This window comes from Cavia porcellus, unplaced genomic scaffold (assembly GCF_034190915.1).
Source record: "Cavia porcellus strain 051 isolate PalLab524CR breed Dunkin Hartley unplaced genomic scaffold, mCavPor4.1 scaffold_2, whole genome shotgun sequence".
Classification (NCBI taxonomy): domain Eukaryota; kingdom Metazoa; phylum Chordata; class Mammalia; order Rodentia; family Caviidae; genus Cavia; species Cavia porcellus.
The window spans coordinates 97,618,620-97,645,802 of record NW_026947485.1 but is presented as its reverse complement, the minus strand read 5'-3'; the positions used below and the strand labels follow the sequence as shown (position 1 = coordinate 97,645,802).

The 27,183-nt window shown below is 46.4% G+C and overlaps 2 protein-coding genes across 4 annotated transcripts in view; both read left to right on the top strand.

Moving 5' to 3' along the window:
- Eef1akmt2 (EEF1A lysine methyltransferase 2) overlaps nt 1-18,922 on the top strand; it is a 98,548-nt gene extending 79,626 nt beyond the window's left edge. Inside the window, exons 7-8 of the transcript XR_010046269.1 lie at nt 9,261-9,522; nt 18,868-18,922. The gene's annotated coding sequence lies outside the window, so the exon portion shown is untranslated. The remainder of the gene's footprint in view (nt 1-9,260; nt 9,523-18,867) is intronic.
- The window catches only part of Fam53b (family with sequence similarity 53 member B), a 118,631-nt gene that overhangs the window by 27,835 nt on the left and 63,613 nt on the right, over nt 1-27,183 (top strand). Inside the window, exons 1-2 of one of the 3 annotated variants that reach the window (XM_023561572.2) lie at nt 9,336-9,522; nt 18,868-18,922. In XM_023561572.2, the coding sequence (XP_023417340.1) occupies nt 9,445-9,522; nt 18,868-18,922 (133 nt within the window). In that variant the 5' untranslated portion in view covers nt 9,336-9,444. Of the gene's footprint in view, nt 1-9,335; nt 9,523-16,405; nt 18,050-18,867; nt 18,923-27,183 lie in introns of those variants that run through there. The other 2 variants (XM_063244895.1, XM_063244896.1) reach the window with 2 other exon arrangements.

The window sequence follows — 27,183 nt, the reverse complement described above, 5'->3', positions numbered from 1 at the left end:
CAATGTTATTTGTTTAAAAAGGCAGAAAATCCCTACAACGCTCTGAGAGTGACTGTGAAAAGTCCGGGAGAACAGAGTCCTGATTTGGTTCAGCTCATCTTACTGTTTTTCTTTGTTTGTTCCCCTCATTAAGAGAGACTCACAGGGGAATCTGGGCCATTTTGTTCAGCCAGGGGCACAGGTCGAGTCTTTCTAGCCATGTAATGTGACTGCCAGTTCCTCCTCAAATGTGGGCTTCCAGTAGCTTTTGATATCTGAGAGACCAGGCCAGGGAATACATATTCATCTGTTATTGAAGTGAACACTTCCGAAGATGTGCATTGTTCTGGAGTGAGGGATAGGATCAGAGTCATCACTTTCCATCCTTAACTGCACAGATATGCAGCCAAGCTGGGCACACACAGAAGGTAAAGTGTTACCCAGGAAACTCAGGGTGCTCTCAGGACTGAAGAGGCGTCTCACTTCCACCAGGCCTCTACCACAGCCCACTCTGTCTTAAGTACCCTGTCTGCTTAAGGACAGCAGGTGCTTTGTGCTCGAAGTGAGAAAGTATCTCCACTCCCCTTGGATGCCTAACATGCAGTCCCACGAGTGAGGTGCTCAGAGACTCAAAAGCACATTTCTTTGCTGAGGGGCTCATGCTATGGCTGTGAAGGCAAGTTATCTTAAAAAGTCAGTTTACAAGTATTTAGTAAGTGCCTACTCTCTGGGAGGAATTGTGCTCACTTAAGGATTTTAGTACTTCTAGGGACATTTTTGTCATGCCACACCTTCCAGGGCATTCCCTCCTTAACCATCTTATTCTTGAGATTAGCAGAACAGGGATAACTTATTGTATATTACAAGGGGAGAAAATGAGCTTAGCAAAGTTGTGTAGTTTGCCTAGGGTCATACAGCTCACTTGGGATGTAGCAGGGGATTACAATGGATTCAAAGTCTAATGTTCTTCACAACTTTAATATTGGCTTAGCAAATAGACATGGATGAGGTTTCTTGCAGTGGTAGTTCAATGCTGAAGCCAAAGGATGACTGAGGCACATGTAGACATAGGCTGCACATGTGGAGGGGAGCTTAGGAATGAACTTTTGAGAGGAGGACAGGGTGGGCTATGGTGGAAGCCTTAGTGAAAGGGAGAGGCCTCTTTTGTCCTGGGAGCACCCTGAGTTTCCTGGGTGACACTACCTTGTGTGTGTGCCCAGGTTGGAGGCTTATCTGTGCAGTTAAGGATGGAAAGTGACGACTCTGTCCTGCTCCTCTGTTCTCCAAGGCATCCCCAACAGTGCACTGTCCATCCTCTCTGCCACTAGTGAGACCTTTGGTGCCGTGTTTCAACATTTAGTTCTGAAGGATTGATGTTTGGCCTGGAGCCGCTCAAGATGAACTGTATTTGAGAGGAGGTGTATTGAAAACTCAGTGAGTGTGCTTCAGTGTTTGACTATTAACTGAGAAGCTGAGTATGTGCTTACAGGATATCTTGAAACTTATAGGTCCTAGAGTTAGGAAGTCTAGTATTTAAGGCAAAGCCTTTGGAGTTCAGGACATGTGAGTTGAGTCTTTGTGTCTTGTTCACAACTGAGTGACCTTGGGCCTGGGCTTTGGGTTCCCTGCAATAAAATGGGACAAGCACAGTGCCTTTCTGTAGTTGTACTCTGAGCATGCAGTAAGCACAAGTTCTGATGGCTGTTATTTTATTTTGAATATGTTGAAAGTAGACTGTATTGCTCATTACTTCTGCAGATATAGAGACCAAGAATAACTAGGAAAATGGTACAAAAAAGTTGACATTTTTGCTGAGTCCTTTCTTTATTGTAGAATTTCCTTAAATCATTAGTATCAACATGTCCTTTATGTTAAAAGAAAAGAGATTTGTTTTTGGGGGCATGTTGGGAGTCTCTTTTGTTAATGTTTTTAGTAGTACCCAGGCTTCCGAACTGAGGAAATTAGTGTTCATTGTATGAAGAATCTCCCATTCTGGGGACCTGTTCTCTGGACACCAGACTGTCTTTCCAGTGTCAGCTTGGTCTAGGAAGGTGTAGTTCTGGTTAAAGTGCCCAGGCAACTTTTCACTTTTATCCTTGAAACTCAGATGACTTAGTTACACAGTTAGCAAGGAAAGGGCATCACCAGGCAGACTAATTTCCCTTCTCTTGTGGATAGGGAGCTTACCTGTAGGATCCAGCTCCCTTCAGCCCTCCTTAGGCATTTTCTTAGTCACAGCGTCTGGCAGAAGACAGTGTGACTCTGAGAAATACACTTACCCAAATGCTTGTAAATTTGCTTCTGTCTGGATCTTGTCTACCAATGATTTGTTACACCAACTACTGAAGTTAGGAAGGTTTAAAAGTACACGAGACATTCACAAAGATCTTGTGGAAACGCTGTTTTCCTCCCATTTCCTTTGCTTAGTGGGAAGGGGATGTGGGACCTCTGAGAGCAGTGACTTGCTCAGGCCATCAGGAAAATCTCTGTTGCTGACCAAGTTCATGTTTAGTTTTGGTCCAATCCTGTTTTTGAGACAGTGGGATAGATACTCTTCTGTAAAACAGGCATGGGAGAGTAGGCTAGACTAAGTAAGACCCTAAAAGACTGTAAAGTTTAATGGTCCTGGCCATTTCCAGTGTGGTTTGTTACTTTTTAAAGGGTAGCTTTTCAAAATGTAGAAGCCTTTGGCAAACTCTTCAAATCTTAATATTCATACCGAGTTGTTTGCCAGACTTTGTTAGCACACCTCTTCTGAGGCCACCATGTGGGGTTCTGATTCATCAGAAGATGAGTCTGAGACCACAGTGCTCTGACAGCTGTGTTCGAGGGTTGCAAGACTGTGAGGATTCACTAAAGATCACAGAACAAGAGCAAGAACATTTCACGTTCAGAAGAACTCCTGTGAGTGAGCAAAAGTATCTCTTTCCCTGTGTTGCTCAAGAAGGCAGCCCTAGGTTCAAAGGCTGGCCTTGCCCCAGGTAGTTGTAAGATACTGGACAAATGATGACTTCCTAGAGACTCAGTCCCCTCATCTGGAAAATGAGGATACTACTAATAGCAATGCCTATTCATAGGGATGTGGAGGAGCAAGGGTACAGCCTACGGCTCAAAGTGCAGTTGCCTGAGAGAGTATGGGATTGGGGAGGCCTCTGGGGAAGGAGTGACATGACTGGCCCCGGGCCTCTCACTGACCAGGGGCAGTGACTGGCCATGCGTGTACTCTCCCATCCTGTAGGCCTTGGCTTTGGGCCCAGGGCTGGGAGGAGCTCTGGGCTGTTCTTGTGCAGATGCACCCTTGGGGTAGGTGGAGACCCTCAACCACAATGTCTGCACCCAGGGACCAGGAGAGTGGTCAGAAGAGTGCGATCAAGGAGCAATGAAAAATTCGCCTTGAGCTTTTGTTCCTTTGGTGGAAATCCTGGTGAGGACCAGTCGCTGGATGAGGGCTCCTAGAGCCAGAGCCAGAGAGCAGTAAAGGTGTTTCTATGTTCAGGTCAAGATGTCAGCTAAGGGGAGACCCCTTCCCAGATGGTAAGCAGCCCTACAGATATGTGGAGGCAGAGCAAGAGGTCTCCTGTCAAATTGCCCAAGGATTCCCAGCAGAAAGACTGGAGGAGAATATGGGGACTGGGAATCAACATTAGATGGTTTAAATAGAGGCTAGGGGAACCGTGGAAGAGATGCTGGGGATGATGTTGACAAAGGGAAGAGCTGCCCATAATCGCTTTTTGTGCAAAGTGGTATAGGCACTAATGCCTGGGGCCATCCCTGTTGTGCAAAGCTGTTTTACACAGTTTTTCTTACACATATCTCTGTCTGAGAAGCTCCCAGGCCAAGTACGCTCAGTCCTACTTTAGGGATGATGATGAGAAATAGAGAGATAGACTTTGTGGAGATGGGAATGGCCTCTGGGCTTGGAGGAGACAGGCAGGGAATTGAGAGGGAGGTAAACAAGTGTATGATATGACGTTTATATGTACAGGACCAATTCTCCACAGGAGTGTGGCAAATGTTTTTATTATCAGAAACATAATACTAATACAAATGGGGATGGGGAAGATGAAAAAGACAAAGTCAACAAATTTATATGTGGTACAGTTTAGTCCTGTGTTTAGTTCTGTCAGTGTTAACAAATGTACAGATTAAATGGGGCTTACAAATTTGTTATTTTGAGGCCATTTACATTTATGCAGTTGCAATCGTACCTCAATTTACGAACTTAATTTGTTCTGTGATTTTGGAAAGATAGCCATGTTTGTGTTTTTCACCCAATATAAAGTTTGCAAACAAAAAGAAAACCACTGTGTAAGAAATAATACAGGTTGGAGGGCTGGGGATTTAGCTCAGCGGTATAAGCACCTGCCTTGCAAGCAGGCAGTTGTGAGTTCGACCCCTGTTACCGATAAAAACGAAAAAGACAAAAAAAAAAAAAAGAAATAATACAGGTTAATCTTGCCTTCTTTTAATTTCCCCGGATAATAATGTTTTGAAAGACTGTAGTACAACAGCATAAGCAGGACATTGACACTGACAAAGTCAAAATACAGAACATTTTTACTTTATCAGGACTCTCTTATTGCTTTTCTAACTGCATCTCATCCAGTCCCCTTTTAACCACTAGTCTATTCTCTAATTCTGTAATTTTATCATTTCAATACTGTACTATATGATAATAATGGAACCATATGATAACTAACTGTTAAGGGTTAGCTTTTTTCACTCACAAACCTTTAGAGGTTTGTGCAAATTCTTACATGTATTGATTGTCCAGTCTTTTTATTACTGAATAGTAGTTCATGGTATGGATGGACCATGGTTTAACCGTTCACCCAGTGGTTTCCTGGTTTGAGCTATTATGAATAAAGCATTTGTGTGTGGATTTTAAACATTTTTTAACATTTTTATTGGTACATGCTTGTGGTACACAGTGATGACATTCCTTGTGGGAAGCTGGTACATGTGCATAACACATCTTAATCCCCACCCCCAACCCCAGTCTCTTGATTCCCTTCCCTTTTGCAAAGGTTCTATCTCTCTATATCCTATTACCTATTATTATGGTCCCTTATTTTCCTATTATTTTTATATTTTGGGTTTCACATGTAAGAGAAACTATGTGATATTTAAGCTTGTGTGATTGATTTATTTCACTTAGCATTGTGGTTTCAAGGTACATCCATTTTCCTACAAACGACTCACATTTGTGCATAGGTTTTTATACAAATGGAAGTCTTTAGTTCTGTTTAGTAAGTGCTAGGGAGTACTGTTCTTGGGCTATGTGGGGTTGTTGCCAGAGGGGGCTTCTGAAGGGCACATTTGGGGTGGAGAAGTCAGCAGCAGTGGGAAGCACAGGCCTGGGATCTGGGTCAAATCCCAGCTCTGAACCCAGACCCTCTTGAGTTGCTTCATATGGCTGTAAATGGGGACAGCTAAATTTACTTTGTAGCTGATATGTGTAAGGTACCATTTTGTGCTAGTTCAGTGAAATACCTGAGACTGAGTAACTTTATTAAGAAAGGAAGTTTATTTATGTCACAGTTCTGGGATACGGTACCAGCATCTGCTCAGCTCAGATGAAGGCCTCATGGCCAGTGGCATCACAGTGTGTACAAGAAGGCAAAATTACATTATGAGACTTATAGTCAGAGTGGCTGGGGAGTGGTTCTAACCTTTCTTCTGTGTAGTGGGACTACCAAGGGTGTGTGACGCATGCTTGTCTAGAAACTGCTGCTGCTGTGTTTCCAAGGAATAGGGTATTGAATCCAGAGCCCTTGTACATCTTTAACCCTCTTTGCATTTTTATTATGAGACAGGGTCTTGTTAAGCTACTGTGTTGTCACTTATGATATTTCTGCCTCAGTCTCCTAGAGAAGCTGTTAATACAGATTCAGAGAAAATGCACCAAAAAAGCAAAGTCCATATTCTATGGATGGCTGCCTGGAGGCCTTTGTTAGACTCCCTATCTCTGCCCCTCTACTGTGGAATCATCCACTTATTGCCCTTTCCAAGGTTGTACTATGGTTATAAGAACACCCTGGCCCTATTTTTAGGCTGTCTAAAGTCTATGGACAGGGGCTGGCATTCCCTAATGAAGTTGGGTAGGCCCATGTCACAGATCAAAGGAATCCTAGAGAATTCCAGATCGTTCCCAGCTCTGCCGGTTGAGATTAGCCTTGCAAGGTCTATGAATGTTCCTGGGCCATCACTGATGTTGCTGTGATTTAGCCTAATTCTAGAAGTATGTAATGTGCTCTTATCTTGCGCCTGAGAACTGAGCTAGGTGTTGTAAAGAATAAAGAAAAAAATCTCTCTTCTAGCAGATCAAAGCCGCCACAGCTACTGGCTAAATTCTGCATTCAGTGTAGATTCTGGCCGAATCTGTCTTTCCAGCTCCTTGTCCTGTTGTGCTCCCCATTCTCTGTGTGTCAACTGCTAGTGTGCACAGTACCCTAAACATCATGTCCTGACTGCTGCACTGAAATAGTTTTGAAGGCCACAGTGGTGCTCTTTACTTAACTCCCCTGCTGCTTATTAAACCATCCCTTGTGGATAAGAATCTACTCTTATGGCAGTACTATGTATATTTGGCCCCTGTGCAGAGGAGTCTCTTTAAGACCTACCTCCAGTGCTTTTCCCACTGCCTTAGGTTTATGTAGTGCCTGCTTCACAGCACTCTTTCCAAGAGCCCTGAGGGCAGGGATGGTGCCATCCCTCCTTCCTCCCTTTGGCACTTACCCTCAGTTGCTGGTCACCCAGGGACCCAAGAGTTTATGGTGCTATGGTATGTGTCATGCCCATATCATCCTTTGTGCTCCTTCTGGCAGCCCTGGTCCCCTTGTAGGTGCTATGGTGGAAACAGAGTTGGTGAGAGCCAGCTTTTGAGAGTCTTAACTGCCTCGGTCCAGTTTCCTTCTTTGTGCAGAGCTGTGTCTGGATAAGCTGACATGTTTCCATGGCAATAGACTTCCGCAGCATCGTTCTTTCTGGCCTCCCACTGTTTCACTAGAGGGACAGGCCATAATATAGCCAGGCTCCTCTTGATGGAATTTAAACAAATTTGAGAGGGTAACTGTCTGGGTGCCCATTACCCAGGAAAGAACTTGGATTCACAGGCTGCCCATGAAACTAAAAGCAGCAACTACTATTTGCTGAGCACTTTGCAAAGAGCTGGCCCTTGAGGAAAGCGCTTGAGCTCTACTTCTACAGAGTACGATGACCCTATGAGGCAGGCACTGTTGTCTCTATTTTTTTTTTTTTTTTTTTTTTTTGGTACCAGGGATCAAACACATGACCTTGCATTTGCCAGGCAGGTGCTTATGCAGCTGAGCTAAATCCCTGGCCCTGTTGTCTCAATTTTACAGAGGGAAACTGAGGTGCAGAGAGTAATTCACTTGGCATACGTTCTTCAGTTTATCTCAGGAGGAGGGCTCCCAACTCAGATGTTCTTGGCTCAGGACTTGCACTTATAACTACCAAACCTACCTGCTGCCTTAGAGGAGCAGAAATATGGGGTGGGGGGCAGGTCCTTCCCAGGCCTTGTGCCAATGGCTGGCTGCCCCAGAACTGAATTGAGGTTCACGCCCAGAAAGACGATGGCTGCCATCAGGCCTTCGCCACTGAGGCAGCACAAAGGGCCCCTTTGAAGGCTGAGTCCAGGAGCACCCCTTCTGGCCTGCTCCTGAGCCAAACATCCAGGGGGCCAACCGGCATTTCTGGCTCAGCTGTTTGGCCAGAACTTGGAGGAGTGGTCTGGAATTCCTTCCCTGAACAGCTCACACTCAGTTAGGACATGCGGTTTCCAGATGGATGTGGCACTGAAGTTGCATGTCAGTCTGGGAGTCTTCAGACCCTGGGCCCCTCTTCCTGAGCAGCCAGGCTTTGGAAATGTATTGATTTCCCTCCTCCCCTTCCCTGCTTCTGCACTTTGGATGAACCTTGTTTTCGAAGAACAGTAGAAGGTAATTTTCCTGTGCTTGCCAGCTGGCCCGTAATTGAGCAATTTCAATAACACCCACTGTAAAGTCTAATAGAAGTAAACAGGAAAATATGATTTACAATCTGGATGGAAATAAATACCAGGGTACAATTAATTTTTACATAGAGCAGCAGAGTCTAAAATATTTTCCTGTGCTGAGCAGTTTGTTTTTAATTACAGGTTAGGAGCTGCCTTTCCATTTATTTATTACTATTATTGTCATTATTTTTTAGTTTCTGATGGTGGTTTTCAGCTTCCTTGTATCCTGACAATGCCTGACTACTTTGAATGTTTAACCGCAGAAGGGTGGGGTAGAGAAATAGGATCAGAGAAACTAATTTGTAAGGAGGAATTTTTCAAGCCTGAACTAAAGGCTGTATTTGCTTCATGGGAAATGATGGTAAATTAGGAAGGAGGTGGTGACTAGTTGTGTGGAATGGTGATGTCGAGGGGGTCCTGTCACTGTGGGAAGTCCCCCTCAGTGTTTTATTCTGGAGAAAAGGATGAAGCTACACAGGCCCCCGTGTTGCAAACATGTTGATATTGAAGTGTGGCACTGGCAAGAACAGGAAATGTGTGACTTTGAGTAGAGCCTCCTGATTCTTCCGGTAGCTTCTCTTCCTTACTGGGTGGAGAAGGAGAACAGTGTTCCAGCTGTGGGTCCTCTGCTGTCAGTCAACTGCCTGAGTGCTGCCTGCTTCAGATTTGGACATGCGGATGAGGTGTGTTTTCATCCTCCACCTATTTTCACTTGACTTAGTATGTGCTGAAATTGCCTGTAATGCCAGCTCAATGGTGAGATGTCACATGTCTTTTTTTGTTTGTTTGTTTTTTGAGACAAGGTCTTGTTATGTAGTTCAAGTTGGCCTTGAACTCACTATGTAGCCCAAGGTGGCTTTGAACTCACAGCAATCCATTCTGCCTCAGCCTCCCTAGTACTAGGGTTATAGGTATGTGCTACCACCCCTGGCTCAGTGTCACATGTGACTGCACCACAGGGATTGCAGGTTGTTAGCTGGTTGGACCCTGAGATAGATCTTAAAGGCATTCTATGGATGGACCCACATTTTTGTACCACTTAGTAGGATATTGACTTAGGGATGCTCAAGGCTGCCAGCAGAGGATTAAGGGGAGTTTCTGAGAAGGTGATTTTAGGCATTTGTGACCTTCCCAGAATGTACCTCATTTAGTAAGGAAGTTGTTTAGTTCCACAAGGTCCACAGGTGTGGGCTGAGGGGCTCTTATCTCAGGGTCTGTGTCTGTCTTAGTCCTGAACACCTTTGCCTGTCTTTTGTCTTTCCAGGGAGTTGACCACGCTTGGCCATTTCCCGGAAGGGCCCTGTCCCAAGGGTGAGGGACCTATGGGCAGCTGTTTCTGCTGATATCATTCCTCTGGGGTCCCCAGGCATCACTGCTACCCAGGTCTGCCTACCTGAAGATGGCTCCTGCCCCTCCTGGGATGCAGCCCAGCACCTGAGGTCCTTACCATGGTGATGATTCTAAGGAGAAGCCTCGCCAACCAGGGAGCTGACTCTGTAGCATGCAGGACCTTCATCTCTGAACTGGTGAGGACTTAACTGGGCTTTATTTATTTTTTATTTTGGTACCAGGGATCAAACTCATGACCTTGCACTTGCCAGGCAGGCACTTAGTCCACTGAGCTAAATTCCTAGTCCTGGGTTTTATTTTTTTGGTGACTTTCTCTGAGGCCTGACATGCAGGTAACTGTAGATGGAGCATGTAAGCTCAGCAAACTAGTTTCAAAGTAGGTGAGATTAGAGCCTTGTGAGATGTTCTGATTGGGGTCCTGCAGCAGTGGGCCCTAGAGCTTTGCTGTATATGCATAATAAGGAGGTAGTCCATATTAGCACTTATCTGGTGACTGGGGAGGGTAAGGCCATTAAATAATACCAAGCATGGTTTAGCTAACCTGCCAAGAGCCTGACTTTCCTTCTGTCTCCACCTGGCAAGGGAAGGTGCTTTCCAGAAGGGGGCCTGAGTGGTGGCCAAGACAAGGCTCTGACTCCAAAGGGCATGTAGAATAAGAGCTGCCATTTCAGGAATGTCGGGGGTGAGAGATAAGGGAGAGAAAAAAGGTGCAGCCAAGATGGTAGGCTATGGTGACGGCTACTCTGTGTCACAGTTATCTTCTGGTCAGGTAGTAGTGGTCCCAGGCAGAGAAGCAGGTAACTGAGCCTTAGACTATGAGCAAAACTACCTTCACCCAACTCCCTTTCTAAGTCCAGTTCAGAAGTGAATGGGGGGCTGGTCCCCTACAGAGAAGTCACAATCAGGCAGAATGGCCCTTGATGAAGTATGCAGTTGGGTATGTCCACAAATTTTATAGCTTCCATGGTTTAGTAAGGGTTGTATCCCCCAGTCAGCTTCCTGGCATCCTTCACAGCCCCTTATGAAAATCCACACTGAGTGCTCTTGCTGGCTCCCTTTCTTGAGCTTATGCCAATGAAAAAAGTATGCTGAGCAAATAGATCGAGGTCCCTAGCCCTGGCAAGAGCTTGAGAAAGGCACTGAGGTCTGCATACATTCCACAGGCCTTCCTCAGGCACTTGATGTGTGTCATGTGTGGAATGCAGGAATTTAGGAGCCAGGGTGACTCAGAGCTGAGCATTACCTTTCTTGCCCATGAGCACCTTCCAGTTCTAGCAGGGTTTGGTTGTCTGGAAAGATGGGAATATTGTGACCCTACAGGATCCTACTAATGCTAACTTGTAGCTAAAGCCCTTGTGAAGTTTGGGAGCACATAGAAGTGGGTTGGCTTCGCCAGACCACAGCAGAAAAAGCTTTGCAAGCAGGAGTACTAGATGAAGGCCTTGAAGGCTGAGAAGAGGGGGCTTAAAAGCCACTGGGCTTGACCTTCTCATTTTATCAACATGGCATAAGACTTGGAACAGGATGGTAACTGCCTTACAGCTCTGCTGCTGCTCCCTGCCTGCCAGCCCGCTTTGCTGGCCTGATGTGAGACTGGTGTCTGGACACCAATCTCCGTGGCTCTTCCCTGTGTCCTTGGCACTGCTGCTTAAGATGTGTTTGGTTGGTGACGTGCGGTCACTGCAGCAAGGGGTGGTGCTGCTGTGGCAGTTCAGCTGTCTGCCATCACTGCTTCCTTTCCAGCTTGCATTTATTAGATTCCTGCAATTCGATCACTGCCACCACCCTTGTCTGACTTGCTGGCCTATCACATGGATTCTTGTGATAACTGGTCCCCTGCCCTTGGTTCTTTTAACTAGTTTTCCACTCAGTGGAAAGTGGGAATATCTGTCAGGTCTGTCCACCTTCTGTTCAAAATCTCTTACTAACAAGCAAATCCCTAGGATATACATGGCCTGTGTAATCGTCCTGCCATGACCACTTTGACCTCAACCTTGTTGCCCTTTTTTGTTCTACTGAAGCCAAACAGGCCTGACATGGCAAGTGTGAGCTTACCTCAGTGCCTTTGCACTTCCTTTATGACCTGGAGTTCTTTCCTTTCTACCCTGGCCCTTTTTTTCTTCTCAGCCTAAAATTTAATCCTGCCCCCAGCCTCTGTTTTCCCTTTACCTCCCATTACATATACTTTCTGTCCTCTTTTTCCATCTAATTTCTGCCTTAGGCACTTACCACTTTTTACAGTTACTGTTTGTTGTGTTTGCTGAGTGAATACCCATGCTAGAATGGGGCTTTATGAAAGCAGGATATTTTGTCTCTTTTTGCTTATTGCTGAATACTTGGTACCTAGGACCTGACCCACCTGCATCTAGTGCCTAGTAGGTGCTTAATGAATGCATGTGCAGGCTCCCATTGCCCAGTGGCTTTTAAGTTTGCCATTGTTTTGGTCCCTTGCTGGCTACTGCTTAGATCACAGCTGTGGAGGTGGGATGCAGATATTATGAGCTGCTCTGTTCATTTTTCTTTTCCTGAGAAAATCTAGAGACTATATCTAGAGTATCCCTGACCAGAAGAAGCAGCCTCAGGGCAAGGGGCCATGAAGAAGTCCCAAGCCAGGTGCTTTTCCCTGGTGCTTTTGGCCTCTGCGGCTGCGGTTGTGCTCAATTCCTTCTCAGGGTGGGCCTTTCTGGCCTTGGTCATGGACCTGGCTGCTGGGCACATAGGCTTGAGGTGAGCTGGGCTGATTTTTGAGAGATTGGCCTGAACTACTGCCAGGAGAAACATGTCTTTTCAGAAAAGAAGGAAGGCAAGAAGAAGTGAGCAGGCTCTTTGGAAGAGTCTCGGCCTCCCTTTCTGTCTGTTAGATTGGGGTCTTCATTTTTTTTCCCAGACTCTGCCCACCTCCCTGGAGAGTGTCCTCCTTTCTGTTGCTTCTTGTTACTGGCTGATCCAGGCCCAGAGCCACCTGGCGTAGTGCTGTGGGCCCATCTGTCTTAGCCTGCTCTCTTTCCCCTCTCTGCTCCAGATGGTGGGCCAGTATGGGAGCAGCCCCCATGGAGTGGCCCGTCTGTGGGTTGGTTGACAACACACACAGACTGTTGGCTGTGTTCCGGTCCTGGCCCAATGCTGTTTACTTGGGGCAAGTAGAAGCCCATTGTGGGCCCATAGGAAGGTGCTGGGGGGTCTGGGATGTGACTCACAGAGTCCAAAGCCTTACACAACCCATTTCTAGCCCTTAACCAGGCAGGAAATTGCGGATGGAGTCTGGGTAGGAGTGTCCAGGACAGAACTTTTAAGCAGGGCCTCAGAACAGATCAGCAATGTCCTCCAGGACACCAAACCTCAGGGTCATCTGGTGTCTGTGTTCATAGCCAGCAAATGCTCAGAGGAAGGTGATGGTTGTTTTTTTTTTTTTTTTGTTTTTTTTTTTTACGATGGATTTTACACTCACTTTTACAACTTGTAACATCATCCTCATGTAAATACTGTACCTTGAAGATAGCAACAGGAAAGACGGAAAATAATTTCTCTTTTGTTTTCCAGTCAGACTGAGAAGATAACAGAAGTGGAGAGTTAAGATTAAAAAAGAAAACACGGTGCTAGGGAGGCTGGGAAATGCACCAGCACAGGCCATTTGGAATTCTGGGAGCAGATCCCTGAGGCACAGCTCATCCTGGGCCATGAGTTGCTTTTCATCACAGAAGGGAGAAGACCTGAGGCCTCAGGGCAGAGTCACAGGGGCGCTGGGAGTCCTGGGTGTTAAGACTTGCTGGAAGAGAGCCACACTGTTGCCCTGAAGCCTAGTGAGGAGCAAGAGGAGCAGCTTTTGTCCACACCTTTCCAGTCAGCCTTATAATGACTCTCATTTTCCTTTGAAAAAATAGTCCTTTGAAAAAACAGTGTGAATGTCCCTATTCCTGGGAATGATGTAGGAAAAAGAACTGATGATTTGGATTTCATGTATGTTGGAAAAAAAGAACTGATGAGCGCTCAAATTTTTCCTTTCTGGGCACCAGGGCCCACACATCTAGGAGAGATGGTCTGAGGGCACAGGCCTTGCCCTCAGCCCTGGCTTAGCTCACACAGTCAGCAGCCATGACTAGACTGGCTCCCCTTTCCTCCTCCTCTGGGTTGCTTCCCTCTGCTGAGCGGTTCTTCCTTCTGCTGTTCTAACATTAGCTGCTGCCACTGGAACACAGCCCAGACATTTGACCCTGAAGCACTGCGCTCCTGCAGCTCCTTCCCGTACACCCACGTGCGCAGGAGGGGGGCTAAGGGCCCTCCCTTGTTTCCAGAGTGACCACCTCCTTTGGCCAGGCCTGGCCTTCTTTCCCTGGGAAGTCTCCCAGCCCTCTGTCAAGTCTGGGAGACCAAAGGGAGCTGGCAAGTGGCTGCTGTGGGGCAGAGGGTGCTTTGTGGCTTCAGGTTGCTTGACTTTCCCCGTACCAACTCACACAAGTTTTTTGGGGGACTAATCTGGTAGGTAGAATGGATACTTCCTTCTGTGCTTATGAGATTAAGATGCCAGGGCTGAGGCACTTGCCAGTCTGAAGGGGCAGTGACCATGTTGGGCCTTGTACCCAGCTGCCTAGGCACTGGGAGTCTTTATCTCCTGGTGATGCCAAATTGTATTTGGGGCTCAGCAGCCCAGCAAGGCACCCAGGCAGGCCATGGACTGGCCTGAAGTTAGGACTAGTAGTGCTCATAGAGTCTGAGGAAGTCTTTTGCCTTTCACCTTGAGTAGGCAGAGCTACCCGAGGGACCCCTGTACCTACATACCTCTAAGGCCTTGGAAGCAGGGCTGTGGGATCTCCGTTAGTGTCTTTGAGGGCTTCCACCCAAGGGCACTGCTCCCTTCAGCCTGGATTTTCTTTCTGCTTTCTACTGCCAGTCTCTCACTGGTGCTGTTTAAAAGGTGTGCTTGCTGTGCTCATTCCCTGTGGTGTATGGCTGTAAGCTCTTCCCTGTTCCACTGTGGATCCCTGTACTCTGTGACAGGAGAAGGAAAAAGTGACCTGATTGCTTTGGTCAGTAATTTGCAGAAGAAAGTTGCAGAAAACCGTGGTTAAGGCCTAGTATTTCCTGCACAGACCAGTTCCTCATTTGGAGACTTAATTGTGTCTTTATTTAAGTCAGGCCTCTTTTCTTTAGTCAGACAGATGGCCCTGAAGTTTCAATTGAATTTTCAGTTTTTGCCTTTTCTACAAGCATGTGATTCCAAAAACTTTTTCTATGTGAGGAGTCTAACAGAGACTAGGGCCTGCTCTGGTTGGGTTTGGAAACAGAGGCCTTGATAAAAGAGAGGTTCAGAGGGGAAATGTGCTGTCTTTCTGCACTGCAGATAGGCCTGGGGTGTGTGCTTCTGTACAGCACCAGGGATTGAACGTTCCTTTGGGGCTGGTGGGCCTTAGCATTAAGCAGTCTTCTCCTCCTCTTGGTGTGGGTGCAGCGGGTTTGAAGGATTGGAGAGGCTGGCTGAAGGAAGAAAACACACCAGCGGGGATTTTATTATACTCTGGGTAAACTGGGAATAGAAAGACTCTGGTTGAATTGGAGCCCAGTGGGGGACACCTGGCTGTTGCTTTGCCAGTGTAGAGTGGGCCTTACGGAAATCTACCAGGGGTCTGCATGTGACTGGGGTCTCATTCCTGGGCTGCCACCAGTTTTAGCTCACAGACAGGGCTCAGAAAACAAAATGGGAACCTCGGATCCCACCTTGTGGTCTTGAGTGAAACCAGTTATTAACAGTATCACTGAGACACCTTCAGTGACAGAGGGGAGATATTCCAAGGCAAAACTGAGGTGCTGTTAATAAAAAGGGAGCTATATTACTCTGGGCCACACAGTCTCATACATTCAGTGAAAGTAGCAAGATGACTCTCTTGCCGGGCGTGGTAGCTCACGCCTGTAATCCCACCACTTGGGAGGCTGAAGTGGGAGGATCGTTGCGAATTTGAGACCAGCCTGGGCTACAAAGTGAGCCCAAGGCCAGCCTGAACTGCATAGTGAGACCCCGTCTTAAAAAAAGACAAAAAAACAAAAACAAAAACAAAAAAAGATGACTCTCTTTCAATGGAGAAAATGGAGAAGGTGTTCTTTCAAATTGTTAAATTTCAGTGTGAACCATCCCCTTGGGTGGAGAATTGGAGGCAGGCATGGAGAGCCTGGGAAGGCCTGGTTGAGTGGGGTGGCCTTGCCTCTCCCAGTTCCCTACCAAGTTTTGGCTTTCTCCAAGCCCAGTATTGGGGAGGCAGTACATTCTCCCCAGTGGAAACACATTCTGTTGGCTGAACATCCACTGGTTGTATGGGGGTGGGTACAGGATAGGCTGGTTCTGACAGGTGGCTCCAACCACTCTGTGCTGGAACATCATGAACAAGAGAGCCTTTTTCCTTGGGAAACTTTGTTCTCTCAGAGCAGAGAATATGCACAGATACAAGCACATTGACTTTTCTGTGTTTTTAAAACAAGGTGTGTATGAGGTGTGCCAGAGAAGAGCCCGTGACTAGAGGATGGCGATCTAGTCAGGGTGGTCAGGGAGGGCCACCTGGAGCCCACACAATAGGAAGGAGATTGCAGAGCTCATGTGGAGATCCCAGTGCAAAGGGACCAAGCTAGCAGCACCTAGCAGCAGGACTAAAGAGAGGATGGACACAGGAAGGAGTTGGCTCACATGGGAGTGTGGGGCAGGGAGATGAGTGGCCTGGATTTCATGCTGGTTGCTGTGGGAAATTGGAGAGGAATGATGTGGTTTGATCTCTGCTTTAAAAAGATGACTGGGTTCTGGGTGAAAAGTGGAGAACAGTGGTCAAGGGCACCCATGAAAAGACCAGCATTTGGTGGTGGCTTAGGGAAAGTGGTAGGGCAGTGAGTGTGCTCCCCACCGGAGGAATGATGGGCTACTCTGGGGATCTGCAACAAATTCGGAAATTCTTGTTAAGTGAATAAGTGAATGAGTGTATGTATGGGGACTAGGGAGGTCTGAATGCTGGCGCTGGGGCACAACTCGGGCTAACATACTTCTGCATTCTTTTTTTTTTTTTTTTTTTTTTTTTTGTCTTTTTCTTTTTTATCAGTACCAGGGATCGAACTCACGACTGCCTGCTTGCAAGGCAGGTGCTTATGCCGCTGAGCTAAATCCCCAGCCCCTACTTCTGCATTCTTTGCAAGGTAGTGGTGCCCACTCACATGCCCACATTCTCTGGACAGGCCTGGGTCAGGAGTGGCCTGAGGTGCTTTCTGTTAGCACCTGCCAATTGAGTGGGATGAAAAGGCTGTGGGCACCATCTTACCACCAGGGTAGGAGTTGGCTGTGTACCGTTTCTGTCTGCAAAGCCTAAACTCTTCAAGGTACCTTCATAACATTAAAGCAGTCTTCTAGTTCTCTTCTGTTTTCAGTGGTCCTTGTCATGGTTGGGGTTTCACAGGGCTACCAGCCAGGGTGTGGGGATAGTGGCTTTCCAGTAGGTATTTTTTTTCTTTGTGCCTGGGTACTCCTAGAGTGTTAGAGCTTGTCACCCTTGGCAGGCAAGGCACTTGGCAAGGAGAAAACCCACTTTTTCTCTCTGAACCCTTCCCCTGAGAGCAAGGGGCCTGCCTGGGGTCTGTAGGCTGTGCCCTTGGCTGTGTGAGTGGCATAGCCCCAGTGACGGGCTCTCATGTGTTTCTTACCCATTCTCCATTGGGTGAGTTTGGTGTTGCTGAGCTGTGCTATCCTGCAGTGTTAACTGGGTCATCTGGGAGGAAGACAAGTGCAGCTATCTTCACTTCTCTCCAGCTACTGCCTTGGGTGGCTGTAGAATGGATGATTAGTTACATCATTGGAACTCAAGAGGGTAACCTAGCCCAGTAGTGCAAGTGTTTTAAACTGAGGAGGAAGACCCAGCTGTGGTGGTATACAGTTGTAATCCTAGCACTCAAGAGGTTGAGGCAGGAGGATCTCTGTTAGTTTGAGATCATCCTAGGCTATATAATGAGTTCAAGTCTAGCCTAAACAGACATACAAGACCTTGTCTCAAACAAAACAAAACAAAAACCCAGAAATTAAACAAAAAACTGAAGAGAGGGCCTAGAGGAGGATTGCCCTATTCAGCTTCTTCTGGTTCTTCAATTCCAGCTCAGGGTCTCTCCCCCACCCTGAAGCTGGTCCTCACCTCCTCTCCTACCCCAGTACACAACCTCTGCTTCCCTTCAGCTTCAGCTCTCTCTCTCTATAGTGTAATGGTTTGTCTGCTTGACTGAGCTCCATGAAACATGAGCCCTCCTTTACCTCTGTGTCCATACACTGATTAGGATGGATCGTTAAAAACCGTGTGGGATAAACGCATTGCTGTCCAAGTACAAAGGTCTCCATATTGGGGCAGATGGAGATGAGGTGAGAGACCTGGTGCCCGGTGTGCCACCCTTTTTATCAGGGTAGGCCAGGTGTTCCTAGTCAGCTCCACCCTTTCTAAGACTTAAAAAGCCAAGGACTGGCTCCTCTCCACTTCTCAGCTTGTCAGCCTTGCCTATCCTTATCTTTGAGGGTGAGGAGGGTACCCTTTCCAAAGCTGGCTGGCCCATCTGGGGCTGAGAGTTTTGTTCCCCCTTGCATGGTCCATGCCAACACAGGCTGCACACAGATGACTGCCTTTCCTGTCTGCTAAATGAATAAGGGGCCAATCTATCTTCAGAATGCGTGAGGCAGACCTTCCTGGGTTCCTGATGGTGAGTCTCCTTCACACTTGTGATCAGAGCAGCCCCATTGACTTGGATGTCAGTGAGCATGAGTAACCCCCAGAATCCTCTCTGCTCATATTGTTCTCTAGCCATGGAACAAGTGCCTGGCACTCAGGCTCCTCCAGGCTCCCTGGGCCTGGTTTTTACTGCAGGACCATATTGTTAGGCTGAGTCTCGGTATTAGCTCTGAGGGAAGATGGGAAATGCCCACAGTGGAAGGGGAAACTGTTGTAGAATGACAGTGCCCGGGAGTTAGCGCTAAGGTTGAGGCCCAACGGAAGCACTGAGTTTCTGTTTCAGTTTAGAGGGGCCTAGCTGTAGCCACAAAGCAGCTGTGAAGCATAAGCTAGCATTCCCCGAGCCTACCATTGCTTCCTGCTAGAGAAAGAAGAGCTAGCCTCATATCCAAGGGAGGGACTTGAGTGGGGTAGGCCCTCTGCTCCTCACACCCAGGAAGCCCCACCTCTCCAGTCTGCCTCCAGCTTTGTGGTGGAGTTCGTTCAACTGTTCACCACTGCACCTCCCCCACATCACTTACGTAGAGACATCCCCGCATGTCAGAAGTCACAGACTTTCTGTCTTAAAAGTCTGTTCACTTGGTAGATCTGTGACTTGCTGGAACTTGGACACAGAGTCTGGGCCCAGTCCTTTGCAGATGTTGTCTCTTGGGATCCTCCTTTTCTTTTTTCCTTTGTGAAGGGCAGTTCTCTCTATAATTGTGACTTTAGCAAGAGATCAGTGCAGAGTCATGTGCTGATGTGCTTATTATGACTTGAAGAGTGAATAGCTTTTCTGGTTGTTTTCAGCACACGCCAAAGAAGATGAGTCAAGGACCTACCCTTTTCTCTTGTGGAATTATGGGTGAGTAAACACATGGCATGGCTGTCCTCCTCTAGTTGTTCCAGCCAGGTGAGATACGGAAAGCTCTTTCGAGTGCCAGAGGGCACCGGGGACTCTCTTATGTGTGTTTCAACTATTTGAGTCCCTAGTGCTTCTTGCATGATTGGGGGCTGCTGGGGTGAGTGAGTGAGGGACAGGCACTGGTGTCTGGTTTGCAAATACCATTTCCAACTCTAACGTTGAGTCTTTCTGATTATTAAAATAATTGATAGTAATTTTTTAATTTAGAAAATATAGTATATAAAGTAAAAATGTCTTACAACCTCAATTCCCAGTGTTGGCTACTATTGATATTTTCATGTATGTTTGTTTTGGAATTTTTTAACATAGCCGAGGCCATGATGAACATATAATTATATAAAACTGTATTTGTTTGCTTTTTCATTTGTTAGTTACCACAGCATGAAAAATTATTCATTCCATGCATTTTAATGGTCTGGATTATTGCATTGTGTGGATGTATCAAAATGATTCCTGGGCAGAAAGGACTGTTGAATTTGCTGTTGTCATTACCAGTGACTCTTGAGGTGTCTGAGTCTTGCGTTTTGGGTTATTCCTTAGGATAGTTCTTAGGGACCTTTTCAGCTTCTTGATTCGTATTGCTGACTTGTCTTCCAGAAAGGGTGCCTCACTCAGCTTATGTTTCCATGCACATTTGAGTTGCTGTGTCTTCTAGGGGCCAAGAAAAGATGACTGTATTGATTGTGTGGATTTCTTGGTGCTCTGAGTGATTGAGTACAGAGTCTTCTTTCGCTGCCGCTCTATGACTCTCTACCTCCATTGAGATGTCCTGCCAGATGACTTTCTGTGATGTCTGTGTTGAGTCAGTGGCCAGATTTTGATGATGGGTAACTGCTGTGAGCCTTCAGAGTCACTTGGTCTCTGAGAGGTACAGGAAGTCATCCCTGCCTTCCTTTCTTCGTCCCTTGCCCCTGTGTCCAGTAATTTGCTTTTTCCAGGGCTTTTCCTGTAGCTGTGATGGCGTGTAGAGAATTGTGGGGTCTGGTGGGCACTGTGTATGCAGCTTCAGAGCCAGAGAAGATAGGACTGAGACCCACCTGGTGAAGGGGTCCTCCTCAGGGTTCCTTGTGAGGCAGAATTGGACCAGGCAGAGAAGGAAGGTCGTTTTCTTCTCAGTTGTATGTCACAGCTCTGGGAGAGTGGGGTGGTCCTCTTTGATGCTGCCACCCAGAGGAAGTAGAACAGGGAGATCACCTGGCCTTGGTGTACTGTGTGACACACTTCTGAGGCCTGTCACCATACAATTGAGTACCTTCTTGGTGGTTAACGGCTTTCAAACCTTCTGAACCCTAGCACATGGTCCGGAAGCTTGCTGCATTGCCTGCTTCCTGGGACAGCCTCACAAGCTGCCTCCATTTGTCATGCCAGGAAAGAGAGAGACTTCTCTCGATTCACCAGATTCCAGCTTGAAACAGAAATCAGACCAGCCTGGGTTGTGGGGGTCAGGGCTATTCATGTGTTAGGCCTTTATATCTTATGAGTCATAATAAGGTGAACCCTTGTGAGTTTGTGATGGGCAGTGTTAGGGGTCATATAATCGTGCTGAACTTCTTAAATTTTCTGAGCCTCAGTTTCCTCATGTGCAAAATGGTAGTTATGTTAGCACCTACCATGTAGGTTTATTGTGAGAACTCTGTGACATGTTTACAAAGAGATTAGCATAGAGAGAGCACTCCATAGGTGATAGTTAAGAAAAAGACTGAGACTTAAGCTGAGTATCCTGCTTCCTGAGAAGAATCCTCCACACCTAAACAAAGGGTACACCTTGACTTCTTTGGAGAGGAAGTACCCATAGGAGCTGCCCTTGTAGGTTGCCAGACCTCTGGCCAGGGCCCAAGGCAGAGGTTTGGGAAAGGAGGCTCAGGTTGGCCAGCAGTCAGTGCCTGTGGAGCCCAGCAGCCTGATGCCTCTTGGAGGAGGCCTGCTTTCTATCAGGAAGGCTTGGGGCCTCTGTGCTGTGACTCTTACTCTTTCGGAAACTCTGCCTCCGTCCCAGGGTCTTGCCCTCCCTCTTCCCTTTTGCAAGGCCCCATCCTGCAGGACAGCACCAAGGCACTGCTGGTCATTCAAGCAGGTGCTTCGGCAGCTGTGCAGGTGGTGGGTCAAGAGCATGCCCTTGTCTTGCTTTACGTTTTCTTCCCAACATTCCTTTACTGCCTGTTGTTCAGCCCCTATAGTCAGAAGATCCTTGCCCACAAGGAAATTTCTGTCAAGAGGAGAAGCCGCATGTAATGAATTCGCCTTGATGTGGGCCACCTTCCAAAATGCAAAAGCCCTGAGAGCCATGAGCAAGTTATTTCATCCTGCTGTGCCTCAGTTTCTTTTGAGCATTTGTAGCTGTTGTGGGCATTCAAAGAAATGGCAGTACCCCAGAGGCGTTCACTCTTTCCCTTCCTTTCTGTCCTTTTCTGGTATCTACTGAGGGAGGAGTGTCAGCCATCCAAGGCCTCCCAAGGCCAGTGTGTGCTGAGGGAGGCTCAGGTTAGCACTCCAGCCTATTTAACCTGCGAATCGGGATTTTGTGGCCTCATCCTGTGCTGTGCAAATGGAGTGCACCTAGATGGTGAGATTTCATCTTGGGTGTGTCTGCTTTTCAATAACAGGGAAGAGAACACCCTGAGGAGCCGGCCAGGCTTTTATAGAGAGTTTTTGGTCCTTCCAGGGTTGGACAATGCTAAGTAAAAAAAAAATCAAATTATTATAATCACCAAATCCCAGTCTGTTTTCTGGAGATAAAGGGCTCAAGTACTAGCCCCAATCAGTGGAATAATTCTCCTGTGAGAGCTGGATCTTGTTAACCCCTCACCCCAGGCAAGGGCCCTAGGTGGAAGCCCATATGAGTCTGGGTTTCATGAATGCTCAAAAGAAAGGTCCACTGAATACATTAGGAATAGGAGCACAACAGTGTATTCTGTGCTGCTGCCTAGAATGCCATCTTTCCAAATGGTCTCCTTTCCACCCCTGAAAAAGCATAATCCAGTGCTTATGATGATGGCCTTTGTTTTATTTTCAAAGTACTACTTGTTTTGTGATTTCAAGTGGATACCAGTCTTTACCTCACCTTTGTCTGCTACTCCAGTTTGGAAACTTGGTACAAAGAATTGATTTTGTGCTTTTCCGGATTTGGGGAGAAAACAAAGTCAGGTAAGGTGTGTATGGAGACTCAGGGCAGAGTGGATCCTAGCCCTGCCCACCTGCTCTGTGCCCAACAAATGGCCTCTTATTAGGGTGCCTGGCCTATTCTGTCACCCCAGGGCCCTTTCTGACAGAGGCTAAATTTGCCTCATGGTTTTCTTTCTAATGTCCCGGCTCATCCCCAGCCCATCTTTTGTGGAATGGAATTTCCTCTGCAAACAATTTCTTGGGGGAAGAGGCATCAACCTGATGGCATATTATGCTTCTGACACAGGAAATGTGGGTCAGGTGGCAGCTCAAAGGGTGCGGTCCACCCATGGTCAGCTGGCCAGGCAGGGAGCCAGACCCCTGCTCCTGGTCCTGGCTTCCATTGAGCACATAATGCAGATCCTCCTGTGTGGGGTGAGGTGAGGCCTGCACAGGAAGCCATTGTACACAGCACTTCTGAATACTCTGCCATCTGTGGTGGGAGATGCTTCTTCATGCTGACTCTGGGGCACACATAGACTAGTTTAATCATTTTTAGTGAAACAGGGCAAGTGGGGTGAAGTAAGCGCTCTTCATCACTCTCTGCTAATTACAGCCATTAAATGAGTTCTGTGTTGAGGGGACAATGGACACCACACATTTCATTTTCCTCACTGCTCAGGCAAGGAGAAGACCTGGAAAGCACAAAATTTTTGAGAGAAAGCGAAGGCACTACCAATTATTTCAAAAAGGCCACTAGGAAAAGTGTTGTAAATACAAGTCAGTGGACAGAACAAAACAATTCATATGCTAAAAAATTGGATAGAGACCTATAATTACTTTTAGGAGTTATGGTAATAAATTATTTATTAATGTAAATTATTTCACAGGCAAAAGAACATAGAGGAAACGAGCAGAAGGATCATACATTATGTATAAAAAGGAATTGTAAAAATATTATAGCAGCTCTACTTGTGCCGCTCAGTTCAGGTTTGTCAGCATTTTAATTATAAGCCCTTACTTTCCATGTTTAATTACTTGGCTGTAAAAGTCTATTCTGTACATAAAAGGGTTGTTCCCGGGGGCACTCTGGATGAATTTCCACAGGGAAACCAGTTGGCTGTGTAGAGCTGCGTAGGATTGAGAGATTTCACTTTGAGATTTGGTAGCTTTCAGTCTTTTAACTCAGTAACTGTGTGTCATTGAAAGTGGAATGTGATTACACCTTGTGTAAAAAAGCTGGCATTCACAGGTTGTTTTCATTTTCTTACAAAAATAGTCAAATGAGTGAAACATAATCAAAAACCACAAATACAAAATCAGAGTTACTCAGGCCCCATTTTTGGTCCCTTCCACATTTTATGATTGGGCCATAGCCTTCTGTGAGAAACTGCTAATACAGGCTAGGATGAGATTTGTTTTTATCGAAAAAATTACATTTATGTAGATATGTACATGTGTTTATGCATGACTTTCTAAAAAATTATGTTTTCTTTTACATGTTATTTTCATTTTATCTTTAATGGTTGTGATCCTATGTGTGATTTTTTAAAAAATTTCTAAAATAGTTCTGTTTCATCTGTACAAGGTCCTTTAAATTTCTCTGTACTATTCTTTAGTCTCAGTTTCTGGAATAAAGTACAGAATGAAATAAATGTGAACTAAAGTTGGTACATGATAGGTGTTTGTGGTGACAAATGAAAAAGCCTCCTAGCTTACAATCTCATTCAGGTTGGGTTGATTGGGGTTGGAAGGAGGGCAGGTCACAGTGTTGCCAGAGGACAGGGAATAGTTATTGCAGACTGTCTTTGGGCACTGTGTTTTCCATGGCAAAAGATAGTCAAGAAGATTACCTGGCCCAGCTGCAAGAGAATGGCTTTGGGGTGGTAGATCAGGCTTAAATCTGGGCTCTGCTGCTGGCTATATTTCCATAGGGGAAGCATAATACTGTTTACAAGCTTGGTCTCCCTTCTAGACGATGATTGCTGTGACAACCCACTAGACAAGCAAAGTGCTTAGATTGCACAATCATGCTCTTTCCTACCTTCAGCAAGGAGCCTATTGAGGTATTAGTTAATGAATAGTTAAATTTCATTTCTTGAGTTTTTGAAGAGCTCTCCTACCTGCCAGTCCTTTGACTGTATAAAGCACTCAGCCTTGCTATACACATTGGGTTAGAGACTTGCTTGTGCTGTATGCATACGTACAATCCAGAAAGAATCTAGAAATGGGCCAGACTGACTTTTCTGACCCTTTGGAGTATTGTTGGCATGGTAAATCTGACCTCCCCACCACATGAATGCCCCTAGGATTTGGGGGGCAGATTGGAGCAGGAATTCCCTGTCAGAGCTGGAAGGGCTGTCACAGAGTCTCAATCAGCCCTGTCTGTATAGAGGGAAGAGACCAAGGCTGGTGCTCCAGGGACCCAGACTGCTCTGGGTTTTACACCTTGCAGTCCTTCTAGGTCCTTTGGGTAACAGCATCAGTGGCAGCTGCTGGTAAGGGGAAGGCCCTGCAACTACTTTGAATCCTCACGAGTCTGTCTGTTTGGCACTCCAAAGGCCAGCCTTCCTGTTTCCCCAGATGAGGCCAGGTAGCATGTCATCTTGAGCTATCCTTATCCTGTGTCTATCATGCCTTGTGTGAGAAGCTTAGTGCCTTGTGTCACTGTCCGTAAACTCAAGACACAACTGCCAATTTGCCCACCATTGCAAGTAAGAAGGCAGGATAATTGGCTGAGTCCCAGATAGGGAAAAGCAGGCGCCTCATTCCTGGACTTCCTGGATTGAGTCTCTGTTCTGGTGATGGACCAAGAGGAGCTGATCAGTGTGTATCCTCTTTCTCTCCTTGCCTGTATTTTTTGTTTTTTGTTTTTTGTCTCCTTGAGACAGGGTCTCACTATGCAGTTCAGACTGGCCTTGAGTTCACTTTGTAGCCCAGGCTGGTCTCAAACTCACAATGATTCTTCTGCCTTGGCCTCCCAAGTGCTGGGATTACAGGCATGTGCCACCATATCCGGCCCCCCATTTTCTTGTCATAAGATCAGTTTAGCAAAACTGTCTTCAGAAGGACACTTCAGTTGTTTTGAGTTTCCCATTGAAAGTTTGGTTACCTTCCTTTTAAATCAAGTAGAGTCCTTGCAGCCTTCAGGCAAAGTTGGCAAAACCCAGCCCACAGGTTGAGAGACTTATTCGTGCAAGTAGATGGGTGTGAAGACAGGTCTCTGATGATCTATCTGGAGGTTTGCTTCCTGGACCTCAGAGGTTGCGAGAGGTGTTTAACCTTTCTAGAAACCACATTCTGTTGTGGTTATGTCACTTTAAGAAAGCATCTAAAACAGCACAGAGATTTCCACCACTGTAAAACTCCTCTATCTTTTGAATGTAACAAGTCCTCCAAAATCTAGCCTCCTGGGAATTTCCCTCCAAGTTTAAAAGCAGAAATAGAAACCAGAACACTTGAGGTCAAATGCCATTTATATTCTTCTGAGTGTTTTTCTTTCTTCGAGCTCTACATCTGTGTCCCCAACAGCCTTCTGTGCTCCTTGGTCAAGGGGGTAACAGGACCTACCCCTTGTGAGTGCGAATTTGGGGATTTTGAGTTGTCTCCGCATGAAGTGGCCTTGCAGGGTAGTCAGAAGTTAGAGGCTTCATGTTCAGTCTTTGTGCCTCAGTTTTGGAAGAGGCTTTGGTCACTTAGTTCCTCTATGAGAGGACTGGTCCCATGTCAGTTGTGTAGCTCACCCGCTCATCTTTAGGCAGAGTGTTATCCTGTACATACCTGGATACATTTCCATGTATAATTTCAGGGAGATGGAGAAGTTTTGCAACTCCCAAAGGTTACAGGAACAGGGATGGCACAGAAAGTGATCAGCAGGTGCTTGTTCTGTGCCATGCTGAGGTCTGCAGTTGTCTTGGTGTTGGGTGTCAGGTGAATGGAGAGCTTTCGGACACGGTTAAGGGCCTACAACGTGTCCTCAGGGAGATAGTGGGAGGCCACAAACACTTCCTGTTCACAAGAGTCAGTTGCCTCTCAGGCCTCTGCCAGTTGCTCTCAGTCCGGAGCTGGCTGTACAGTTGGAGAGGGATGTCCTGAGGGGCACACTCTGTGGGCTGTGATACACAGGCCTCCAAGTACTTGAAAGGCGAAGTGATCCTTCTTTACAGTTCTCCTTCCTATAATTGTCCAAAGCAAAAGCAAAAACAAAAACACCAGCTCTCAGTGTTACGAGCTCACATTTGTAGAGTCTAGAATCATTGGCCAACTAGGAGTTTCCAGGGTGTAACTGGGTGGTCTGGCTGGGCTGCTGGTCTGATTGAGGCCACTGTGTACCTGTAGTCCAGAGCAGTGGTTCTCAGCAATTTTGCAATACAGTAACCTGCAGAGCTTATTAAAATGCAGATTCCTATCCCAAGAAGTTCTGATTTATCAAATCAGGGACAGGGCTGTGTAGAAAAAGTATATCTTTAGAGGAGGCTTGGGAAGCTCTTACTTTTAGGGATGGTTTTTTTTTTGGTGGTAATAGAGATTGAATCCGGGAAGTGCTGAGTTGCATTCCTAATTCTTTTTGTTTTTTTAATTTTGAGACAGGGTCTCATTAAGTTTCCTAGGCTGGCTTTAAACTTGCAATCCTCCTGCCTCAGCTTCCCAAGTAGCTGAGATTATAAGCTTATACCACCATGCCCAGCATCTTTATAGACACTGTGTCCTTCAAGAATGGTTGTGCACATGATCTAGAAAGCACACTTCAGCAAGTCCTAGTGCAAAACAATACAGATTTCTTTTCCAGCTTGAGTTCAGAGATTGAGCCTCAGATACAAGTTTTTGTGGTTTATTTTTATTTTTATTTTTTTGTACCAGGGATCAAACTCACAACCTCACAATTATCAGGCAAGTGCTTGACTGCTGAGCTAAATACCCAGCCCAAGGCTCGGATGATGATGGCTGCTATTTCAAAGAGCTGCTGGCAGGCCTTGTCTGGGTCCTTACTTTCTTCTTGCAGAAGCCCTTATCTGAGAGATTAAGGAACTTGCAGAGTTGAGGTTTGAACTTAGGGGTCATGCCCTTTCCATTACACTGAGTGACCCTTGCTCAGTGGA